Source organism: Thunnus thynnus, chromosome 1, assembly GCF_963924715.1.
Source record: "Thunnus thynnus chromosome 1, fThuThy2.1, whole genome shotgun sequence".
Classification (NCBI taxonomy): Eukaryota; Metazoa; Chordata; class Actinopteri; order Scombriformes; family Scombridae; genus Thunnus; species Thunnus thynnus.
In genome coordinates, this window is record NC_089517.1 from 25,983,456 (window position 1) to 26,007,719 (window position 24,264).

Sequence of the window (24,264 nt, forward strand, 5' to 3'; positions counted from 1 at the left end):
GCACCATCACTAAAAGACAAAATGACCCATTTAAGAGCTCTTTTAGAATGAGAGATTTATCTCCACATGCTGTACCTGTCCGGCAGCTTCAGTGAGGCCACACAGGGCCTTTGAGGCTGATCCCACACAGTCTCCGAAAGCGGTCACATCTCCCGTCTTACAGTTCTGAGAGATACCTGCCATGGATTCTCCCAGGACCTGGACAGAGCACCAACAGAACGATGAGGGAAGAAAGAGTGGAATGCTAAACTCCGTCTGTGTGCAGAGGTCTTGGTGTTTTGATCACTCAGTTGATTTGAACGCCTACCTTTGAGTTCTCCATCACACTCTCGATGCAGTCGAAGTACGAGAGGTCACTGACGGGCTCGTTGGGGTTGTCCAGCATTCCTCTGACAGCCTGAGAGACAAATGAGCAGTACCGCACTTAAATCAGCAATTTATTTTCACAAAATTCATTCTTGTTACTGTCAGGGAGAATTACTTGAGCTTTTTTTCTTTTTGGCTACGACTCAGATGGACCGTGGTAAATAAGCTTAGATTAAAACTCCCACCAAGCCTTTGTTGATATGAGTGCTGAATGTTCCTGCATCACAAGGTGGTTACATTTTGTTTACCTCCAACTCTCTCAAGGCGTTGTCACACTCCTTCTGGCCAGGAGCCTGCTGTGTACACAGCGTGATCAGCTGGTTAATGCTGTCAGTCACAGCTCTGAAACAAACAAATAAAACAGAAAAAAAACTACACATTAATCCTTGATGTGTGGTACAATCAGCACCATTAAAACCTTTTATGAGTAAGTTACGACTTTAATGGTGAGCAGATGTCCCAATGCATTTTGGATATCATGAAGAAATAGACTTGGATAATATTCCCATGTCCCAAGAAGTCGTATGAGTTACTTAACTGCTTAGTGATTTGAAAACAATGGTTTTAAACATTGGAACTCAAATATGTAAAAATAAAAGCAGATCTGTAGCTTGTTTTTCATACTGAATGGAATAATCCTGCCTTGATTTGAATGGTAATTTCCATAACTAATTGCTTGTTACCAGGCGTAGGATGCTCAGATCTTAATATGCATCATCAGAAAATTTAAGAAGCAGCACCATCACACTGACTGAATGAAGGTCTTTCAGACTGGCAATTTTCTTGAGAAGTCAGAATGAACATAATTCAGTCTTATGCTTTGCGTGTTATGCAATCAGACTGCATCTTTACAATCTAAATAGGAAATACCTAGACATAGAGCTTCGAAGAAGATAAAACAATATATACAATTTGAATAGAAACATTAACCAAACACTGTATGTCTAAATGTGTGTGTGGTTAGTTGTGGTACCGTGCAGCAGCTGCGAGCAGGTTCTTGGCATTTGCTGCTGCAGGGTCTACAGACAGACTCTTAGCAGCCAGCAGCAGCTTGCTGGAAGCCATAGAGATGTTCTTCAGGTTACCGATCACCTGCACCTGGTCATCCTTCTTCTGAAATGGCAAGTCATAACATCAAACACATGTCAACATGTGGAAATATTTTCAAAATAGTGTAAACTCCTACTGTATCCACTTGCAGTTCTGAGTAGTCATCTGTTCAGTAATATATATTTTAAAAGTGCTACTGTTGTCTAAACTGAATGAAAAAAGATTTTGATGTTTTTGTGAAACTGATACACAGTACAACAAAACAAACCTGAGTGTGCCCGGCCATCTCGATGCCGGCATCAAGGAACTCATCAAAGTCATGGCTGAACTTCCCAGAAGCCACTGCCAGCTGGCTGCTGGAGCCTCGTGATGCGTGGACCACCTCGCCTGCTGACTGGTTCAGGTCTGCTGCTGTTTGGTTCAGCTCACTCTGAGCCTCCTGAAATGACTTGGAGGCTGGAGGGATCTGAATGGAGGACACAGAGAAGAGGATAGATGACAGAAAATCAGAATAATCACAAATCATATCAGAGAAACAACCTCCAAGCTGTAATATATCAGCACATTGTTCTATGTGTGATGTAGTTTTATACTGGCAGAGCTCTGGTGAGTCACAGCACTCACAGTTTCTATCAGAAGCTTCTTGCTGGCCTCGCCGATGCTCTTGAGAGCCATGTCCACATCCTTCTGGCCAGGCAGACAGTTGACGCAGTTATTCAGGGAATGAGACACAGCTTTGGCCACCTGGAACACACAGCAGGTTCAAGGGAAAGCAGGTTAGAAAGTGTTATCCACACAAGAGCATGTACAGGTGACCAGGTTGAGCTAGAAATCTGCATTCAAAATGCAAATGAGCAAGGCAGTCATGCAGATGAACTGATGTCACTATTAGAAAGGAAGTTTCCATTTTTTTTCTTTTACAAATATGGACAAGTATGTCTTTGTGTTCTGTTTGGTTGTGCAACGGAATGCAAATGGAGCTGTCACATCACAGAAGCCAAAACAGAAGCACATGACAACTTGAAACAGAGCAGAGAGAGGCAGTTTGCACTCAATTTCAGATGATAAAATATTATTATATTAGGCTATTTTTTCAAGATAGAAAAAAACTGCCTCATCTATGTATGCACATATTAATTTATCTGTATTATTATGTCTATTGAGAAACACATTATTTATTAATTTTGTGGAGAAAATATGAGAGGGACAAGGCATAAATAAATAAGCTACTTGGCCTATAAATATGCCACCAGGTTTATTATAGGAGTCCCTTGCTATATTTGACAGGTGTTCAGTTTCATGTGTTACTGAGCAGATGTAGATATTTACCCAGCTCAGACCATAAGAAAACATAGCAAAGGAAAAAGGTGCTCTATATGGCTGCATGTTTCATTCCTTACAAATAAACAGATAGTTTTTAGTCATCTTTAAAAGTCACAATAATTGTGTAAATGTAAAACACAGCAGAGAAAGTTCAATAAAATGTTTAGCATCATTAAACTAGGCTCATCCAAGAGTTTCAATTTCAAATAAATGTGTTTGATATATAATATAAATTAATATTAATATATTAAAAATGTAACTAAAATAAAACATCAATGACACACATATACACTATGGTGAGAAAATGTTATATATGCTATACATTTTAAATGAACTAAATGAGATGAGGAGGTACTGAAGAGTAATTGAAGAATGACAATTACAAGTGAATCTCAAAAAAGTCTTGCAGACTCACAAGCTGTGAGTATATTTTTTGACAACTTGCAGAATCGTCTCTGCTGTGACATTTGGTGCATTTAGCTCGCTGGCACAGGTGCTGTAGTCTGACAGAAAGATGCCGCTTGAACTGAATCTTCCAGCCTGCAGCATCGGGAGTCACTCGTGGTGTTAAAAAGCACAGACATGCACACCCCCTACCCTCCATACCCTCGAGCAACCCTACAACATCTCACCTGTGCCAGCCTCTGCTGACTCTCAGCGTCTCCGGGGGAAATCAGTGCCTGCTTGGCCTCATGAATGAGAAGCGCTGAGCCCTCCATGACATCACGAGCAGAGTCCAGCATGGCAGCAGCAGCCTTGGGGTCTGTGGTGGAGGCAGCCACGCCACGGGCTGCCTGGGCTAGTGTTTTCAGGGCCTGAGCTGTTTCCCTGGCTGCTATTCCTACACATAGTTAAGATGTGACAGACGACAGCTACAGTCAGACAAAGCATTGCAGAAGCATTGTTGATCATTTATACAGCTATGATATTTTATTACAAGGTAGTATAACTATCATATGTTAATTTTACAATCCGACTGGCTACCTATTTGTACAGAATGTTTGTTGAATGTATAAAACATAATTTCTCTGTCTGGACAAATGTGTTGCAGCCAGCAAAACAAGCAATTTGGTCCCTGAGTTGTTTGCCTCACAGGATGGAAGCAACAATGAGACTCCCAGTCCCATATTATATGTTATATTTAGCAAGATTACTCAAGGGAAGGAAAACAGGTTTTCTCCTCAGGTTCTATGGAGAACTATAGAAAGATTGAGGCAGACAGAGAGACACTGTGAAGGTAATGAAAAGGTCTCCTGGAAATACTGAAGAGATCAAACATCGGCAAGATTAGTATGTTTTACGAAAATCTTTATTTGGCTTACTTTACCCTACTGCTTCATATAAAGCAGTCTACGTAAAACACTAACTGAGATCAGGCAAAATATTAAATGACTTTTACTGCTGTATTATTGAGTTATTTGATTGAATTATTCAATCATATCTCCAGCAGTTCAAGTATTTTAAAGTCATGTGAAAGAGAGAAAGAAGCTCACAGTGTGCACTGCGATGCAAACAGTGCTGGTAACTGCAAGGATAACCAGTCTAACCCGTAAAAGTTTAGGATCAATTGACATTGGCATCAATTCTCATGGAAATGCTAAGCAAAAAGTCACCAAAATTGATAGGTTTACGGATTTACGGTGCGATACGGTTTACATAACGTCCACTCCTTGGCACATTTTTGCAGAAGTCAGCAAAACCAACCTGTGTAGTGTTCATTTCCTTGTGCAGCGCAGGTGAGCAGCTGAGCCATAGAGGATCCTACTGACTTGGAGGTGCTGCCTAGATCCTGAGCACACTTCTCCAACTGAAAAATAAAACAGCAGCTTTATAAATAAGCCAATAAAAATTAAATATTAGGCTGTGAAACCATTGCATGTGGTCAATATCTTTTGAATATCTAGATCAAACTTAATGCAAGTCAAATCAATCTTAGGAGTCTAAAAAGTCTCTTACTGATTCTCCAGGTAGTGGTTTCAGTTGGGCATTAACGGCAGCCTGCTTGGCATCCTGCAGCTCACTTCTCAAGGTCTGGATAGCAGTGAGCGCTGAGTCGATCTCCATGGGGCCGCAAGCTTCATGAGCCTAGAAAATAAAGTAACTCTCACAGTGCACTTGCTTACAAAAGTTATTACTTACAGTATGTTTTGCACTTGTAAGTACTCATCCTTTAACAAAACATATTCTGTTGTCAGTTCCTGCTAGTTACAATCTCTCTATTTTTGTCTATTTCATGATTTTAGAAATTAAGGTTATTATAAATGATCCAGAGAGGTACAGTACATTTCTGGAATGATGCAAATGTGTCAAGTTTTTGCATGCAAGCTCTTGTGTGTAACTGGAAGTGACTCCCTGCATGCCCTGTTATACGTATGAATGCCTCCGAGCATTTGTGTCCTACCTTCTGTGCAGACGTCCTCAGCTCAGCCAGACAGGTGGCCAGGTTCTTGGCACACTGACCCAATTGCATGGCTGCAGCCTGATCCGTCACCGTGGGAACAGATGACTTGGCCGAGGTCACCATCTTACTACCGGGCTGCAGAGAGGGGAAAAAAGTAAAATGGGTTTTGATAAAACAAAGTCTAAAATGTTTGATAAAAACATATTTTCCCTTGGAGCAGCAAGGGACTATTTAGAAAACTAAATGTTGCTCCAGGCAGCAATGAACATAGGTTTAAATTATATGGTGGCAATTTCACCAATAGGTACATGAATTTATGCTCCTGTATCAGCTCTAAAAGTGCTACTTAAAAACATAACCCCACCACTGCAGTGTGTCTATCACACCAAAAAGAGGTTACAGGCCTATTTTTAATGGGTCCCCACATGGAAGAAACACTATTTATACTTTTTTCAGCCTGGTTCCCAAGGAAGAAGAGAAGTTATTCACTTTGAGTATGGGACATAAAAGTTTTAACAATCCCTTCTCAAAAGTAAGAAATGGTGGGGCGTGTGTGTGTGTGTGTGTGTGTGTGTGTGTGTGTGTGTGTGTGTGTGTGTGTGTGTGTGTGTGTGTTTTGCACCTGTAGGAAGTTCTGGCTGGCGATGATGAGGGCTAGTTGTGCACTGAGGTCTTCTGGTTTGGCCTGACTGCCACGCACCCCCTGGACGAGCTGTGGGATGTGGTCAGCCACTGCCTATACACAAAAAAAACGCATACACAAGCATAAATACACAATCAAGACTGAGACAGTATAAAATCCTTCTTTTTATCATACTGGTCTATGTACCATCAAGTAAGCAATTTACACATGATATGGTGACATTATGCAGCTGATAAGAATAGGAACAGTGGTGTGAGGAAAGATTCATTAATATATAAAACAAAGAAAACCTAAAAAAAAAAAAAAGCATCCCCACCTTACAGCTCTGCACCAGCTGCTGGTGAGCAGCAGTGTTCTTGTTAGAGGCGGCAGCATTTTGAGCAGCAGCGATGGTCTGTGTGGCTGCAGCCGCAGCTTGCTTGGCAGCATTCTGAAGAATATTAAGACATATCCACATGTAAAATATAGTAACCGTATTGCCTGTATCAATCCATTTTCAAGTATCCATTCAAAAGGCCTCTAAGGTCACATCTCTGACCGGATGTTAAAAGATTCTAGTGTCGAATGTGTGGTCTAAGTGATTTTAAATTACAGTCCTGATAATTTTTCTATACATGTTTGTATTTCCTTACCACACAATGGTACACTAAAAGCATCTCTGGCAATGTAAGCTGCACTAAATACATTATTAAACATCCATGTATTAGAGTGTACATACAGCATAATAAAAAGGTCTGTCCTTAAATACTCAACTTCAAATTAAGGTCTCACATCTTGTTTATTCAAAACTAAGAAGTTATTGTAGATAATAAAAATCCTAATATTAAATATAACTCATAACAATAGTGAAAGTAAAACATGCATACAACCGCACATCATAACAGAATATAATATGATAAGGGACGACCCAGAAACTCTGAAACCCACACACTGAAACTCTGTTAATGAGTTAAACTGGGCCATGAGTCAATGAGTCCCACCAATTTTCCAAGTTAAGGACCATTTTAAAAAGTGACAAACCTAAATTTGTGTAAAAATTTGACATTAAATGGGAAATGATATGCTACTGAAATCAACATGTACTGTAGAAACATGGCGGTGCAACATGGCGGACTCTGTGGAAGAAGACTTGCTCCCTAGGTAGATATAAAGGGCTCGTTCTAAGGTAACAAAAACACTATTCTTATTTTCAGGTGATTATACACCAATTAAAACATCCTTATGAATATTATATTCCATTTGTGCCAAGTCGGTTCCGCTATGCCACTAAATTCTACACACTGAACCTTTAAATTCAGGAAGAAATTACCTCATTCTGAAGTTGCTGTTTCACTCAGGTCAAAGTGTGATAAGTGGATGTAACCAAACAGTGTATGCAGGTAAAAGTTAAGCCATCATCACTGACCTCCAGTCTGTTGATCAGCTTCTTCTTTATGGCGTTCTGAGCAGCAGCGTTGGTGGCCACACGCAGCCCCTCTGCAGCTTCCCTCAGTCTCTGCTGCTGATCCTCGTTCTCTGGGTACGCTGCTGCACCCTGAGAACACACACACACACACACACACATACATGCACGAACAGTGATCAGCATACATGACTTGTGAGCCAGGTGGGTCAACAGCTGGTATAGAGCAGGGAAGACAAAGAAAACAATGCATTCAGGTATATTCTTGGATAATCCAATTCCAATATTCCCTGACTTTCTATAGTCTTTTAAAAAGCTATTTCATGTTAAATTTTTGCCCTATTTCTTTTTTCTGGAAAGCAGTAACATTTCTGAGTGACTGTTAACATTCAACACATCACACACACTCCTACTGGGACAAGCAGAAGACACACCTACACAGCTGCCATCAACAAATACATATAATCTTAGAATATCCAATCGGTGTACACAGATCTTTAGAAATGACGCAGACTTAATCACTGCACTCAAACTCAGCTGCAGCTCCTCTTCGCTCAAACAATCAGTGCTTTGTTAACAGCTGAATGTTAAGAGATGTTGTTAATTCACATTAGCAAGCAGACCTTTTTATCTTGCTGTTTGTGTATCTAGCAGTACCCAAGTTAACTGGGTTGTGTGGAGACCAATATCACTTAGCGCCTCAGTGTCTCCTGCTGTTGGAGAGAAAGCTAAGCCCGATGCCATTAGGTTAATTAACTGGGAACTCAGTAGCTTCACCTGCAGCTACACAGAGAGGTGGGTGTTTACGCAACTGAAAATCCATGTCATTAAGGTTATTTTTAACCCCACAGCTGCTGGTGGCAGAAGTCACGGAGATATCGCTATCAACAAGGCACACGAGTGTACAAACAGAGAAAAAAGGTTGTTTCACTGTTAAGTAGTTGCATATTTTGTAAAACGATGTTAGTGACCAGCTTCATGTCAGTGGAGTTTGCAGCTGTCATCTGCCTGTTGGCAAGCGCTGACACCACTTAAATAGAACAGCTAATTTGCATAATTATTAAAAAGTGCTGATTTCCAGAGGGACTAAGGATATCACATGCAAGAATTCATCATAGGAAACTAGCCTTCAAAAAGGGTCTGTTTTACACTGATACAGTACATGCATAAAAAAGTAAACCACAGCAAATCACCTAACTTAAGCATTAAGTAAGAAAAACAAGTGAAAAATACGTCCTAAAACTATACGACAAAGGCTCAATTAATCAGTTACCAAGGCAACGGCTGGCTAAGGTCTCAGCCTCCACCGACACAGATAAATATACAGCTGTGACGGGTGATAAGTCTGGCATCAAACTCGACTAACCAGCTGGAAGGCGTCATTTAATTTTCATGGTGGAAGTGGAGAGCTATTAATATCAATCTGTGATTGGGTAGACAGATAATGAGAGTGATGTAGGAGATAAAGAGTTGAGAGAGAAGAAGATGGGGGTCAGTGGCAAAGCTAAACCTCCCCTGGAGCAGTCTGGGAGGAAAGAGTTTGATGTCTTCTTAATCTTAATCATGTTTCACTGAAAACTTGAGGCATGAAGACTAAATGGATGATAAATCTCAATGTTGCTCTGACATGTTATTGTACAGTTCAAACTGAAAGGTCATATCAGACCCTGCATAAATAAATGATAAAAAAAAAAAAATGGGCCGGATGTCAAATTTCAGTTCATTAAAATGCATTCAACGTTGAAAGATCGACATAGCACATGGTGTGAGTAAATTTGTATTTCTTGAAGTTTGTCATCAGGTTTCTTATTTTATTTAGAGGAATTTGTGGCTGAGGGTACTACAAGTTGCCTTCATTATCTACTAGTTTTACAGTAATTCTACAGTAATTATTGTAGAAACCAAAAGAAACAGATGCAAAGCTTTAACATGTATTGACCCATTCACATCAACAGCAAGCACAGCTTTTGCAAGTCTTCGCTTTGGTCAGAGACCAGTACAAGAGACAAATCCTGGATCTGCTGTATACAGATGAAGTAATGAAACAAAGACACAATGAGAGCATGCCCGGCCTTTCCGGATTCTTAACGGAAACCCTAAATTCTGACAACTAATTTAAATTGCATATCTTAAACTAAAATTCTACACACCCACAAATTCGGTCATAAATTTCATCTTTCCATCTTGGAAAGTTGTCCATGTATGTAAATGTTGACTTTACCATATAATTAGAAAAATTACAATGTAAAACCCCTTTTAGAAACACACATTGTGATTCAGATGTTAAAGATCAAATTAAAAGATAAGTCCATGCCATCAATCTTTATTACAAGGAAGTTTTAAAAGGTTATTTTTTTGGTGAAAAAACACCTTAAGTGAATCACTTCCCACACTGTCATCCTTTCTCTGTTTTGCAAACACACGCACACCCGCTTGCACATACACCCCACTCTTTCCCCTCTGCTGTCACTGAAAAGGTCACCTTGTAGTGCAGCTAAACCCAGCGCTGTAGATCTTTATCTGGTCTTAAGAAATGACAATCCAATGATTAAAACCGAAACTTTTAAAGAGTTTGAAGTGGTATACTATACAACGTACTGCTTTTTGTTGTCAAAAGTTGAGCTGTGAATGAAAAAAAAATCAAAAAATAAACCTAGAAAATATGATATACTTTATGTTTCGTAGCCCGGTTACCTTTGCTGCCTCCACCATCCTTGCAGTTGCGTCAGCCAGCAGTTTAGCAGCTGCCAGCAACTTCTTAGAATTGTCGACATCCACCTCAGCTTCAGCATCAGACCTCATGGCGTTCACCAGGTCTGAGGTGGCCTGAGCCAACACCCGAGCCTGACGGACCATCTCTCCTGAGAGGAAGAACAGTGGGGACAGAAGACAAAGGTGGGGAGAGGTGAGAGGAAGGAGAGAGGAAGCGAGAGAGCGAGAGAGAGAGAGAGAGAGAGAGAGAGAGAGAGAGAGAGAGAGAGAGAGAGAGATGAGAAAAGTGCAAATGTATGAGTCATACATAGAGATTATTCAGGTGACACTTATGTAAAAAAAAAAAAAAAAAATGTAATTGCTTACTGCTATCCTTTTGTAGCAAAACCTCCTGAGTTGATAGTCATGAACAATTCAGACAAAAAAAAAAAAACCTTAAATCCATCTTCATTTCTTCAACTACTTGTAATAAAGTACTCACTACTGTATGGTTGATAACGTTTTTAGGAATAATGATGCAAGTGATAGAGTGCTGGCAAACCGACAAATATTTCAACAAGACTACATTGACTTTAATTTGATACCCTTTAATCCTGTATCAGTAGGAGAAATTTACTTGTTAAACTGGCTGATGGTGTGTTGACTCATACCGGGACTGTTTGAGGTAATAAGCAATAGCTAGCAGTTAAACATGAACATTTGAATGTCACCTGGTGGGAGAAAACAGGATGCAAAAGAAACAACGTGGCTGAATTTCTCACACTGTTGTAATGGTCTCCCTAATTAGATCTGTATAACACCGGTAGCTGACTGACTAAAACAATTGGATGTAACTATTCCACCAGCCCCGGTGTGTCTGACTCCCTCTGAAAAAAAAAAAAAAAGAAGAATCAGACTAATGAGGTAAGACAAAAGGGATGGAAAGACACAGTGTCTAAATTCTCTCTGTCAAAGCAGACCTGGCACAACACAAAAGCTATCTGGCAGCATGCCGCTATAATTCATGTGAATATCTCAGCTGATGTGCCAACACTCGACTACAGAAGGATTCACTCCTTTTTTTAAATTCGTCACACCACAAATTTTTGTCCCATTTTTGTGCCAGGTGTGACATAACCTGACATATCTGACACCAGTTCAAAGGCGGTATTCTCCAACTGGCTGTGTGTATTCAGGCCTCAGCAGAGCAAACAGTCATTCTACTGGTCTATCAAACCAATCAATCCAGCCAAGCTGACCGCTGGGCCAGGACGTTCTTTCTGCGCCGCTTTCTATCTTCCCGTCTTTCACCGCTGTCAGACTTGTTAACATCACTGTCAGCTTCTCTCTGTGGCTGCACCAGGTCTGACAGCAGTCCATTCAAACCCACCATCATGCCACAGAGGAGAAGATGGATGAAACAGAAACTGATAACACAGTAGACATGTACTGAGAAACAAAAACTTTAGAGCTGTAGTGGCAAGCAAGTTTTATAGCTTAGATTAGATATAGTTTGTGCTTTTTCATCACTTTTTTAAACCAAGATATATGGCTAAGGCAGGTCAAATTTAGCCACATTTTAGATTAAATTTCAAAGTACGACAGGTGCCAAAATTATGCCATATTTAACTAGAGACTCTGTGGTGGGTTGCACAAAGTACTGAGACAGGAGTGGCTGGTTCCATCAACCTTGCCTTTATCTTTTATAGTTTCTTAGGTTTTATTTTTGCCTAGATTATTGATAATTCTATAAAATTATTTAATTCTTTATTTTCAAGTACCAGCTGTATTATCAACAAGATGAGTTTAAATGCTAGCAGGTTTGTTAGGCAAAGAGGTGCTTTCGGCTAAATGCTAACATCAGCATGCTAATGAAGACGCTGCTAAAATGCTGATGTTAAGCAGGTAATATTTACCATGTAAACAGTCTTGGTTTAGCATGTTAGCGTGCTAATATTTATAACATGCTGTATGTTATAACTGTAATTATAATTAATTGTAGTATTGGACAAATTGTGTGCCAATTATCATGGCAAAGCATACAAACCATACAATAGTCGAAAAGACATTTCACTCAATACCACAAATGTAAACCTCATGGTGGCACTAGAGAAAAAGTCAGGGGGTCACCAAAGTCATTAGGATGCATCCTCTGAGGACCATGATTATCTGTACTGAATTTCATGGCATTTCATGCAATAGTTGTTGAAATAATTTAGCCTGGATCAAAGTTGACCAACTGACTGACTGACTGACCAAAATAAAAACTAGAACCTCACTGAAAGTAGCTGGCTGCAGGTTGTGCTTTACTGCCAATGACTGTTTAATCCATGATTGCTTTTTAAATCAAAAATACATTTTCAGTAAAAGGGCAATTAATTAGGCTGTTCCTTAACCTAAGTACCGTACATCATTACTTAATCACAAACAAAATTGCATCAAGGTCAATATATATTCAATATTTTATTTTTTTAGCCCCTAATCTTCCCAGCTTTTCATCTCCAAGCAACATCCTCTTTTGAACTCACCTGCATCTCCCATTGAGCTGAAGATACTCTCAGTGACGGTCATAATGGTGTCTGTGGCCTGGTCGTAGCGCCCGATAGGCTCTCCCCTTGACGTGTACTGCCGGACGTGTTGCAAGAGATCTCCCAGAGCCTGACTCACCACGCTGGCTGCTGCACTCACCTTCAACACAGGAGATGTACATCATCAATGTTAGTGCTGTGTTTCTTAAGCTGCATTATTCCCTTATTCTTATTCCAGCAGGGTGGAGAGAGGCACACTGGACTCATCATCTTCATTGCTTCTTAAGCCGTGTGTTAGTGCACAAACAGAATTCCCTGAATTAAACCGTATGTCTCCGCCAACCAGTCAAGTTGCAGTTTACATCCATGTCTGTTCAGACTCATATAATATTAGTGAAGACTTTGAAGGAATTAAATAAAAAGGTATTAAGTGTATTCTCCTTGTATGTATTCACTTGCTTGGCCAATAAAGCTGATTCTGATAGAACACAAAGTTGTAGCCATGACAGTAGATGATGCTTCAGATATGGATGTTGCGGCAAAGAAGCTACAAATCCTAACACATCTTCAACCCGGCAGCAAAGAATATCTAAACAATCACCACAGTTTCAGAGTGGGCCCCCAAAGATTAGTGTCACCAATTCAGCATCCAACCAAATGTGAAATATGGTCACAATCTCCCCTTCTGTTCCTGAGTTATGGTGTTGAATAATGGCCAGAAAACTGTTTTTGCAGAACATTATGATGCCATAGTGAAGTTGACCTTTGACCATTTGGATATAAAATTTCATCACTTCATTATTTTATCCTATTGGACATTTGTGTGAAACTTTGTCATACTATAATTAGCGTATGAATTCTTGAGTTATGTCCAAAAACGTGTTTTTTGAGGTCACAGTGATCTTGACCTTTGACCACCAAATTCTAATCAGTTCATCCTTGAGTCCAAGTGGACATGTGTGCCAGATGTAATGAAATTCCCTCAAGGTGTTCCTGAGATATCTCGTTCAGGAGATTGGGATGGGTGATGTCACAGTGACCTTCACCTTTGACCACCAAAATTTAATCAGTTCATCCTCGAGTCAAAGTGGACGTTTGTGCCAAATTTGAAGAAATTCCCTCAAGGCATTCCTGAGATTTCGCACTCACAAGAATGGGATGTACAAACAGACGTATGTAAGTACAGACAAGCTGAAAATGTAATGCCTCTGGCCACGGCTGTTGCCAGCATGGAGACATTAAAAAATGTCTGATGTAGCTTACATGACAAAAAGCTTGAGAATCAGTATCCTAGAAAACACACCAGTCAACTCATTTGCTGCTAATTAGTGTTTTCTGGGTCAAACTCGTGATACAACTTGTTACAATATTTTCTGAAACAAAAAGGAGAAAAACCATACATGGAGGACCACAGTTAAGTGCACAGCAGTCAAACTTACCTGTTTGAGGAGCTCACCATCCTCTGTGGCTGAGAGGCAGGCCTGGACACAGCTCTCCACTGAGCGATCCACCAGCTTTCCAGCTTCGATTAATTGCTCCTGACAAACAGGGGAACTGATGGTGGGACTCACCACCTACAACATGGAAGGTAGAGAGAAATGAAGGTGAGGAATTGGAAGAAAACAAATAGTTATGCAATAACAAGGACATGAAATATGAAAAAGAATAATAATAATAATGGCATCATATGGGGCAAAAATGATCCATGTGTGAGAGGCCAAACTTGAAAATTCCAAAAATATTCAGTTTTCTATCATAGAGGACAAAGAAAACACTATAATGAAAATAATCTAAAATAATTATTAATTATTGCACATTAATTTTGTTGATTAACAAACGGATTAATCAGTTAATCATTCCAGCTCTAGCCCAATATAATCTGCATTTAACTTCCCCAATGTGACTCAAACCATAAAAATCTTCTACGTTGGTATAAATGCACTGCGATAACAGTCTTTTCATCAATAAATTACAAATCACATTTCACAAAAGAACAGAGGAAACAAAGATTAGAGAAATATCTTTCTGAAAGGGATTCTTCAGCAGATGGTTTTCATCACACTACCATGCAGAGAGGTGAGGATTTGTTTAGTAAATGCAACTATTCAGATTGGGAGCCAAGAGGGCATTTAAACTAATTAGAGGCATGTGGGTTGTACAATTATGGATGCACAAATGACTGTGTATTTAACAGTGCCTTAGTGCATTCTCATATGTTCACACTCCAAAAACACAGTTTCTTAAGCTGCAGACAAATCTTAAGTTATTAAAATATTTGAGGACATAAATATCTATTTACCAAACCTCACTGTAAAGTCTGCTTGAGAAATGGTGAAATAGCAAATGGGAAATTATTGTCATGCACTTCACCAAATAGCTTCCCAAATAATAATAATAATAATATTCAAATCGGAGACAGATCTGACATAATAAATTAAAAAAAAATATTACAACACCAGTGCATCGTTTTTAAGTATTTGCATATCTGCTAAATGTATTTTTTGAGAACTGAGTGCATGTTGTACAAATACTTGATGTGATGTGAGCCGTTTAGTACAATAAGTCTCACATTTCATGCTTGGGAACATTGGTGAATGTTCAGCACACACACTTATTCACAAAGCACTCTTGTTTTAGTGGAGAGGCAGGTTAATTTATAACATTTGAGCATGTTCCTGTACCTTGGCACAAGCCACCAGCTGGGAGGTGGACAGGGCACACTGGGTAGCTGCAGCAATTACTCGGTTTTGAAGAACGGTGTCCTCTGCAACCTGGGCCACATTCTTGGCCTTCAGCACCAACATGGCTGCGGCGTTGGCCACGGCTTTAGCCAGATTCATCAGGATATCCTGCACAACAGGTAGCAAGGCAGGAAGACAACACAAAACATCTCATCAGCAACTTTATATATCTTTTGTACACCTTTTTTTTGCCACTCTCTTAAACAGATTAAGCAATATTATGGCATTAGCATTTGGATAGCTCAGACTAAAGTAAAATGATTTATGCCACAAAGGTTATATTCGCAGTTGAGCAATCTGTTCAAACTAAGAAACTCAGGTTACATAATGAAAAAAACTTGTTTGAATATACTAGTGTTTACTCCATCTTCCCCTGGTTACAATGTGTTCTTGATTAGCTGAGCAGCAGTTCCTGGATACCATGGTTTTCTCTGAACACTTCACTGAGAGCAGTGATTATGACAAATGGATGGAGTGCAGTTTTACCTGGAACCTCTCGTCTGTCTCGCTCTCTCCAATCTGGCGCAGGAGGTCTCCACTAGCCTGGCCGATGCTGCCTGCTGCCGTCAGCACAGTCTGTCTGGGCTGCAGACACACACACATACACACACACACAAAGCAATCAGGATGTGAAACTGCATTTAGAGGCCTGGTTTGAAACAGCATCATCTTGCATCTTGAGATATGGCTTCTACTTAACCTGCACAGTGTTTTAATGTGCTGTATGCTGCATCAGTGCTAGAGTGATTCATAATATTCCTACACAAAGACACAGTTAAGAAAGAGAGCCTACATGTCTTCATCTAAGGAGCCTACAGTCACATGTTATCTGTCCAACAACCAGCATCCATAATGCACAACTTTATAAAGCTCAGGGTTCTCCCTAAGATAGATAAACCTGTGTATTATGTAGATTACCAGCCCAGCACTGTACAGTTCATTAACTCCTGAATGTTCCAGACAACCCCCCCCCCCATAACTCCTAATAGACACTGGTCAGAACATTAAAGTCCTGCAACACAAGTAGATGCACAGTCTCACAAGTGAATTATTCACCATGTGTGTTTTGCAGTATTTTTAAGCTAGCTGTGTTTCCATTAAAAAACAGCACATGTCTGCCAATCAGTTCAGCCTCAGTCAGAGGTCTTTATTCAGACCAGCCAGGACAATTCAGTTAGCTGAAGCTGGCCAGCAGCACAGGATGTTAATATAATTACGTGGAGTTTTGGAAGACCAGGAGAGACGCTGCATTATTAAGAGACCATACATTGTCTCAGGGTCGAGCTGCTCTGCGGCAAATTTAATTAACTTTTTAGGTTGTCGTTGTCAATTTGGGAGGAACAAAGCATTTTGTGTGAGGACAACAAAATACAGACTAAATCTGGCATTTCAAGTAAAACACATGGTGAAAAGTTTGGTTGCTGCATGGGCTCAAATCCAAAGTCAGGCTTCATTTTCACAAGTTATTCTCCATTTTGTGACTTTTTCAACAATTTACCCACTTTATCCACTTCTCTTCCTCCATTTGGTTTGAGATCAACATCATTCATTATGTCCTTCACACATTATTTGCTATGTTGGACTTGAACATGAACAACAGATCTGCATCTTTCAACATGTCTGGTGTGCAGATGGCTACAGTAGGAGGGAAAGGTACTGAATACAATTCTGAATGTCCGTTTTCAGGGGAAAAATAGATAAGTATATAGACAGACTGATAATTCTAAGGCTGTAATGTACTGTGCATCTATTAAAAAGGTGAATTTGCCATGTTTGACTTATGAATTAGTATTATAATCTCAGAGTTTGAAGTTTCTTTGCTCACCTCTCCAGATGCCGGCTCCACAGCCTTCAGCAAGTCAGACACGGCCCCTGCTAGTGTCCGGGCAGCCCTCATCAGGTCGTTACCTCCGCCCACCTCATCCTCCATCAGTGCAGCCAACAGCTTCACACCCTTTGACATTTCTGTCAGGTTGGAGGAGATGGTGGTGATGGCGCAGCCCACTGCTGTGTAGTCTGTGTCAGTCGGGTCGCCTATTGGGGACAGTAGGAGGAGAATAAGAGAGGCCATCAGAAAAATAAAGCCCTTTAATTCAAACCCCCAAGACAGAAAAATGCAAAATGCTCTCAAGTAAGCATCCTTAAGATTCACTGATATGTATAAATTAATCATTCAACCAAGGGTCAACATTTTGCTTTCGAGTATAATTAGAGACTCTGCATAAAACACATCAGTCCATTTAAGTAAGCACTGGGAAATACACTTGAGAAAGTAGAGAAATTAGGTATAAGCTGTTATCTGTCTAAAGCACAGATAACAGACTGAAACCAGCAGACTGATCAACTGACTTTAACCTTGAACGGTTCAGAATTCACTGTCCCATATTCACCAAACCACAGCAGGAGATGAAGGAACCATTAGACTTCATACAGGATCCATAATGCTGTTAATGAGTGTGAGACTAATGGAAAGATTCTGCTTTAAAGTTGTTAATTGGCCAGATCAATTAAACCGTGCAGAAAAAGCATCCCTAAAATTACTCATAAAAACTCTGGGCACAGGTCTTAAGACTTTCACTTCCATCAAGGGTTCCTGAAGGACTTAAACCATTTTATTTACAATAAATGCCACAAATGCTACAACAATGTGTAATGCACTGCAGCCTTGCTCCACTGTCATGCTGTCAGGGTTTTATCATATTCTGCTGAGTCATGCTAATGCCACTGACCAGCTGTGAGGTTGACGACAGAGGCCGTTCCTGCAGTGATGGCGTCGACCTGAGAATGAATCTCGTGTTTTGATTCGTCCATCTTGTTCTGGATCCACACCTTGGATGCCTATGCACAAAGACAGAGGTAGACAAGACCTAAAGTCATTATACTGCATAAATAAAATGCACCAAAGTGACATATTACCATAATGTATGTTATGTATGAGTGTGTTCTTGTCTTGTTGGTTTTTATATTAACCATGTGCAGCCACATACCATGTCCTGTCCCAGTGGTGGCAGGTTGTCAACCTCCCCCAGGTCAATCTGAGCCTTCTGCACAGCTTGCATACTGGTGTTGATGGTTCCCATCAGAGCCTGCTGTGCTGAACTCTAAACATAGAGGAAAATAAATAGATGTGTCTTACACAATTATTTTACAAAAAACCTTGCCAAAGAAGATTCTTGTCCTCAGTTTAATTGTTTGCATGTAGAGGGAGCAGCCACAAGGAAGGTAAAAAAAGGTGACATAATGGAGGATGATGATACTTATGTCCAGTTTTACCACATGAAACAAACTTATACCTTTAACAGAAAGTCTTAAATGTAAAATATACTAAGCACCATTCTGCTGTACTCTTCTTACCAGCGGTGGCATGTGTCCACGGTGCATCTGACCCATTGTGATCTGCTGCTGAGCAGATGGCATGGTGCCCATGCTGAGTGACTCTGTGCCAATGGAGCCAGATCGGATCACCCCTGGCAGCGCCACGGAGCCGTGCTCCACCCGGCCCACGCGGTTAAACTGCTGCTGAAGGATGGTGGACCTGCAGGTACGTAAACAGGCAGACAGTTAATACGGCTTCTAAAAAAAGGTTTATGGATGATCACCATGTCTTAAAAAACAATTATGCAGAGTGGTGCACACAATAAGAACAATTCTGAAGTCACCTCTCATAGGGAGAGTGTGGCAGGTTATATTTACTTACAATTTTTTGCATTGAAATCACACTGCCATTGAACTTTTCATCTCATGCGGAGCAAATCTCAGTTTATCAGCTTGCTTGATAACATTGTTTTAGTTGCACACTTAGTAGCGCCACACTTGCTGTGCTTGGCACAAATTATTTAACAGAGGGAAAAGCACTTTTCAAGGTTAGGAAATTACCAACTTATAATAGCACTGTTTGCTCTAGTCTTTGTGCTGCCATGAAAATAGAGCACATATACCTTCTTTAAAGTCACAGTGAGACTGAAGATAAAAGTGTCTTTAGCTTCTGTACTGTGAGTTATTTAAACATTAATTAAATCCTTCAGATTTTCTGACTGGACCGCTAAATGGTGGGCGTGGCTTAGTGAATTCAGGGCAATAGAGAACTGTAGAGGACTGTTGACCTCCACACAAACCTCCCTTACTGGTGTTGTTAGATCAGGAGGAGGATGATGAAGGAGAAATAGTAAATTAGACCAACATTCTTTAAGAGATGGAAACAATACTGATATCCAAACACACACCTCCCCTTATAGTATTTGTTCTGCTAGCTACCACAACATAAAGTCATCAAAGTGATGAGTCATCAAACATATGAAAACCTTTTACAGGAAGATAGAATATACTCAAAAAATAAGACATTTTTATATAAATTTGGCATATAACAAGAAATAACACATTACATTACACTACATTTTTCATTTAGCAGACGCTTTTATCCAAAGCGACATACATCTGAGACTTATACAACACAAGCAGGGATCTAGTCAGGACAGAGCAACACGAGTAAGTGCCATAAAGTTGGGACCGATAGGACGTAGATGCCAACAGACAGTGCACCAAGGCAACGCATAGATTGCATAGAAGCAAGTTGGGTTTTTTTTGCATTTTTGTTTTTTCTCTACCTACAGTCCATCAAGGGCAGAGGTGTTCGTGAAAGAGCTGGGTCTTAAGTCTTTTCTAAAGATTGAGAGGGACTCTGCAGATCAAATAAAGTTTGGTAACTCGTTCCACCACTGGGGAAGAGTCTAGCTAGTGACTTAGGGCCCTGTTGTGGTGGTGGTACCAGGCGCCTTTCATCGGCAGAGTGTGGTGAGCAGGAGGGAGTGTAGACCTGAATGAGGGAGTTCAGGTAGTCAGGAGCCATTTTAGTTGTTGTTTTGTAAGCGAGTGTCAGGGTTTTGAATTAGATGCGGGCAGAAACTGGGAGCCAGTGGAGGGATATCAACAGTGGGGTGACATGTGCTGTTTTGGGCTGATTGAAGACCAGACGTGCTGCTGCGTTCTGGATCATCTGCAGAGGTTTGAATGTACATGCAGGGAGGCCTGCCAGTAAGGAGTTGCAGTAGTCAATGTGTGATATTACGAGAGCTTGCACCAGGAGTTGTGCTGCAAGCTCAGACAGGTAGGGTCTGATCTTCCTGATGTTGTATAGGGTGAACCAACACGATCGAGCGACTGAGAGCACATGAACCTTAAAGACACATGATTAAAACTGAGTCTTTTTACTGTGTTTTTAAGACTTAATGATTTCTCTCATATAGATGTACAAACTGGTGGTTAAAAACAAAAAACAGCCAAATAATAATCTAACAAAAAATCTAAAAGCTGAGTAAATGCATACTCCAACATACATACATACATACATACATACATACATACATACATACATACAGGAGCATGATGTACTCAAACACACCATCAGCCAATAATCAGCTTGCTAATAGAGCAGAAGTCAAGCAGTGTCTTAGGAAAAAGCCGAAACAGTGCAAACACTTAAAGACAAGAACACAAACTGTCACGAGAGGAAAAGTATCTTAATGAAGACAAGAAGAGCATGTTTCTGCTTCTTGGCTGTGTGTGCAAGTGTGTTCATGGGAGAGATTTCACACCAGGCAGTGTGGCTGTGCACATTTGTGACAGTGGGACACTAACACAAAGCAGAGTGACACTGCAGAGTCTTCTCACTGTGCACTTCTGGAAGACAAAGCTTTGTTTTGTTTTTCCTCAGATAAGGCCTTCCCGAGTTCAGCTTGTTATGTGTTTGCAGTATTAAAGACTTTTGCCTTCGGCCCAGTGCATGAGCCCAGATAAAAGAAAAATACAATAACAATTGCAGCAAATACTCTCTCAGCTGAGAGCAGGAAAACAATATCAATTGAGGGGAGATGGGGGAAAAAAGGGCTTTAGTTACAGACTGAGAGTCCACTGTAGATAAATGAGCTAATACACATCTAATCAGGAAATGTTCAGATAGAGCCTTTGCTTGTCCAGTGCAGCAAAATTTCCTCACATAATGATTATCTCTCGGGATAAAGTCCAACTAAGGAAGTGTTCATGTGGGGAAATGAGGTCCTGGAAGATGGATGTGTGAGGTGCGGTCGAGGTCGGTATTGTGAAGGAAATTGAAAAAGGACCCAGTCTGAGATTGTGCTTTGCTAGAATAATATGCAATAACTTTGTGTGCTGCTATTGTGCTCATAGGCAAACCATCATCACAGCACATTTTACAGTATATGAGTATAACACAATAACACACTGCAGGAGTTGTATGGGAATTACTGTAAGGATTAATTATATCTATTATCTCTAAGTGTAAGTAAGTCTAGTAGTTTTGATTTCTTGCCTTTATAAAGCTTTCTCTGTTGTTACTATGATTTCACATTAGTTTTTGCTTTAAAGTTTCTCAAAGATGGAATTTAGTAGAGTAGCTCTACCTGTGTAATGGTTTTTAAAAAAAAAGTTACAGTACATACTTTTTAGGGGACACAGATTCCTCAAGCATGGTTGACTCCTCATCACCTTCTAATCCAAAGCGATCCTTGCTTTGCTTCTGCAAAAAAAACCAACAACAACAAGTATTTGTTTAATAAAAGGAGTCTGCAGTGATTTTAGAGACGCTACCCTAATGCTTTCTTTGTTAAAATGTCACATTTTGTGCGCCGCACAAAAGACAACCTGGTCCCAAATTCATCAAGCGACTTAGAGAGAGGAAATTGGTCTCTGACACATATTTGGTCCTATTTTTAGAAACCAGATGAAGGTCATTTAAACAGAAATGTCACACCAAATGAATATTAAATAAACCAGCAATAAGCAAGACAGAGTGTGGAGGTTTTTCACTTTTATTTAAGCCACATTTTCAGGTATGCAGATACATATTTTTCAGTATTTTGAAGGCATTAGGCTTAGGGATGACTGTCCTCACCTAGGAAGGAAAGAAGGGAGGCTCAGTTGTGAAAAAAGGGAAAAGAATTGTCTTCTAATAAGCTAACACTTACTCAACTCATAATTTCAGGTCACTTGAACTCATGATTATAGTTCTAATGCTTCTGAAGGCGACAGTTGATTATAATTGGGCTGACAGTAAAAAGGTCAGCTGAAATACGCCTGATGAGTTCTTACAGTATACCTGCTTTGCACTCCGTCAGCTGTCCTGTGCTTCTTTTTATTTAACTGCAGCTGCACCACACAGTAGCCAGGGTGCATCAAGCATCAACAGATCTGAGACCTTATCTGCCACAGGAGGATATCGATTCATTATGATTCATCTGTGTCTCCGGAGATAAAAGGTCTCACCTTTTTGAGGATGATGTCGATGTAACCGGCAATGAGCTGGGAGATCTGTTCCCCTTCAGTGGTCTGAACTGAGTAGTAGCTCTCCTGGTACTCCCCGAAGTCCTACACACACACACACACACACAGAAAGTTACCACTGCTGTGACAAACTGCTGCAACACACAGAGAGTCAGATTAACCCAAAAACCATCTCAGAGCACATTTTATGTTAAAAACAGGGCAGATTTTTTTCTTTTATTAGTTGAAAAAACATGTGAGATGGAGTGATCTGTGCCCCTCATACTGTCATACTTGAAATACAAATCAATCAACCCCCTGCACTCATCCAGCTGACATCAGATCAAAATATACAACTCCTTCAACAATGAATCTTTTTTATTAAATCCCAGTGTCACAATAACACACAGACTAAACAGCAGAGCACGCAGCTGAAATAACTGCAAGAAAAGGAGGCTGTGTTAATTTAATAGAGACAGTACATCTAACAGATCCGCAAGATTAAATCCATGTTGTTCATTGACTGCGGGTGCTGACACAAAAGAGGAATATTGACAGGGAAGACAAAAGAGTCTGTTCAATAACAGAAGTGCACGGCGGAATGAAAGGACAGGCAGACTGAGAACTGCAGCGATTGTTTTATGGCCACTGCGGAACAGTTGGTTTTACTGGGAGCCTGTCGTACTTATTTACAACTAGAGTTAGACTGCCTAGTTTGGGCAGATTGAATAAAAGATAAAATGGATGCAAGAACAAAGCCAGCAGTACCCAAACATTGTGTATTCTTGTGAAAGAAACTCTTCAGAGAGACCTAAAATTTTCACACTAACTTGTAGTCTGAGGCGAGACCAGCGTCCAGCCAAACGTTGCAGGTTTTCACATTAAATCGTTGCTGTGGTTGTAATTCTGTGGATGCTTTGTAAGAGCATGCGAGTCTTACCAGGGTGAAGCTCTTGGGTGACGCCGCCCACCTCTTCACTGTGGTGAGTGGCCACTCCTGAACCACATCTTTGGTCTTCTCATCCACTCTCATCACAGACTCTTTGGTGATCCCCAGGAGCCGCGGTACCAGCTTGTTCTTACTCTTCATCTTTTCCTGCAAAAACATACACTTTATTTAATCCTCAAAAACTTTCCAAACCTGACAAATACCCTGACATTAAGCAGAAAACTTCACGCTAAACAAACACTGAATTAAACCGGACCACAGACCAAAGGCACTTGGTAATCCTGAACTTGCCAGTTTCCTTCTCTTAACTGAAAGCATCATATTATAAAGAATCTCTAACAATTACAACATTCTGCAGCCATAATTATCAAGGACAACCCAACAATTTCTGTGGTTGATTATTCAGTGACAAAAACAGGTATTAAGTTAAAAAAAAAAGTAATATTCTTGACAAGATGACACAAATCTTTGTCTCCTTTAGTGTGCCTTACACTGAACATCCTACACCCTAAATGGGCAGTGACTAGTTCATTTCACAGTCATATTATTACCAAAATTTAGTTTGACAAAGCATCACTGTACTGACTTGAGTTGACTTTCCCTGCATTCTTTGCTAAATATTTATAGAGCTTAGTCTTTGTATCTCTCATCACTTATGCAGTAAAGGAAAGGAAGCCAACTGCTCCACATGACTGGACTTGAATGAACCTTGAAAGAACAGAGCGAAAAAAGCCATTATACTTAGATGAAATTAATTTAACAGAACAAGTGATTTCACTTGAAGTCTTTTACCTGTTTTAAAAAATATTAATCAAATCCTACACTGACAATACTTGTCCCTGCAGGTTGTCTCACTGTAGGTTTACAAAAGCCACATGTTGTGTTTCATTATTTA

The 24,264-nt window shown here is 40.2% G+C and overlaps 1 protein-coding gene across 3 annotated transcripts in view; it reads right to left on the bottom strand.

Moving 5' to 3' along the window:
* The window catches only part of tln2a (talin 2a), a 96,277-nt gene that overhangs the window by 21,539 nt on the left and 50,474 nt on the right, over positions 1-24,264 (bottom strand). For all 3 annotated transcript variants that reach the window (XM_067593196.1, XM_067593206.1, XM_067593215.1), the window contains exons 11-35: positions 23,361-23,516; positions 22,424-22,525; positions 21,601-21,677; positions 18,500-18,680; positions 18,133-18,246; positions 17,875-17,983; positions 16,971-17,179; positions 15,632-15,730; positions 15,086-15,253; positions 13,844-13,978; positions 12,405-12,564; positions 9,880-10,046; positions 7,189-7,317; positions 6,100-6,213; positions 5,763-5,876; positions 5,141-5,275; positions 4,696-4,824; positions 4,444-4,546; positions 3,372-3,580; positions 2,041-2,160; positions 1,685-1,882; positions 1,340-1,479; positions 615-708; positions 308-397; positions 76-198 (exon numbers count right to left, since the gene is read on the bottom strand). In XM_067593196.1, coding sequence (XP_067449297.1) covers positions 76-198; positions 308-397; positions 615-708; positions 1,340-1,479; positions 1,685-1,882; positions 2,041-2,160; positions 3,372-3,580; positions 4,444-4,546; positions 4,696-4,824; positions 5,141-5,275; positions 5,763-5,876; positions 6,100-6,213; positions 7,189-7,317; positions 9,880-10,046; positions 12,405-12,564; positions 13,844-13,978; positions 15,086-15,253; positions 15,632-15,730; positions 16,971-17,179; positions 17,875-17,983; positions 18,133-18,246; positions 18,500-18,680; positions 21,601-21,677; positions 22,424-22,525; positions 23,361-23,516 — 3,375 coding nt within the window. The remainder of the gene's footprint in view (positions 1-75; positions 199-307; positions 398-614; positions 709-1,339; positions 1,480-1,684; positions 1,883-2,040; positions 2,161-3,371; positions 3,581-4,443; positions 4,547-4,695; positions 4,825-5,140; positions 5,276-5,762; positions 5,877-6,099; positions 6,214-7,188; positions 7,318-9,879; positions 10,047-12,404; positions 12,565-13,843; positions 13,979-15,085; positions 15,254-15,631; positions 15,731-16,970; positions 17,180-17,874; positions 17,984-18,132; positions 18,247-18,499; positions 18,681-21,600; positions 21,678-22,423; positions 22,526-23,360; positions 23,517-24,264) is intronic.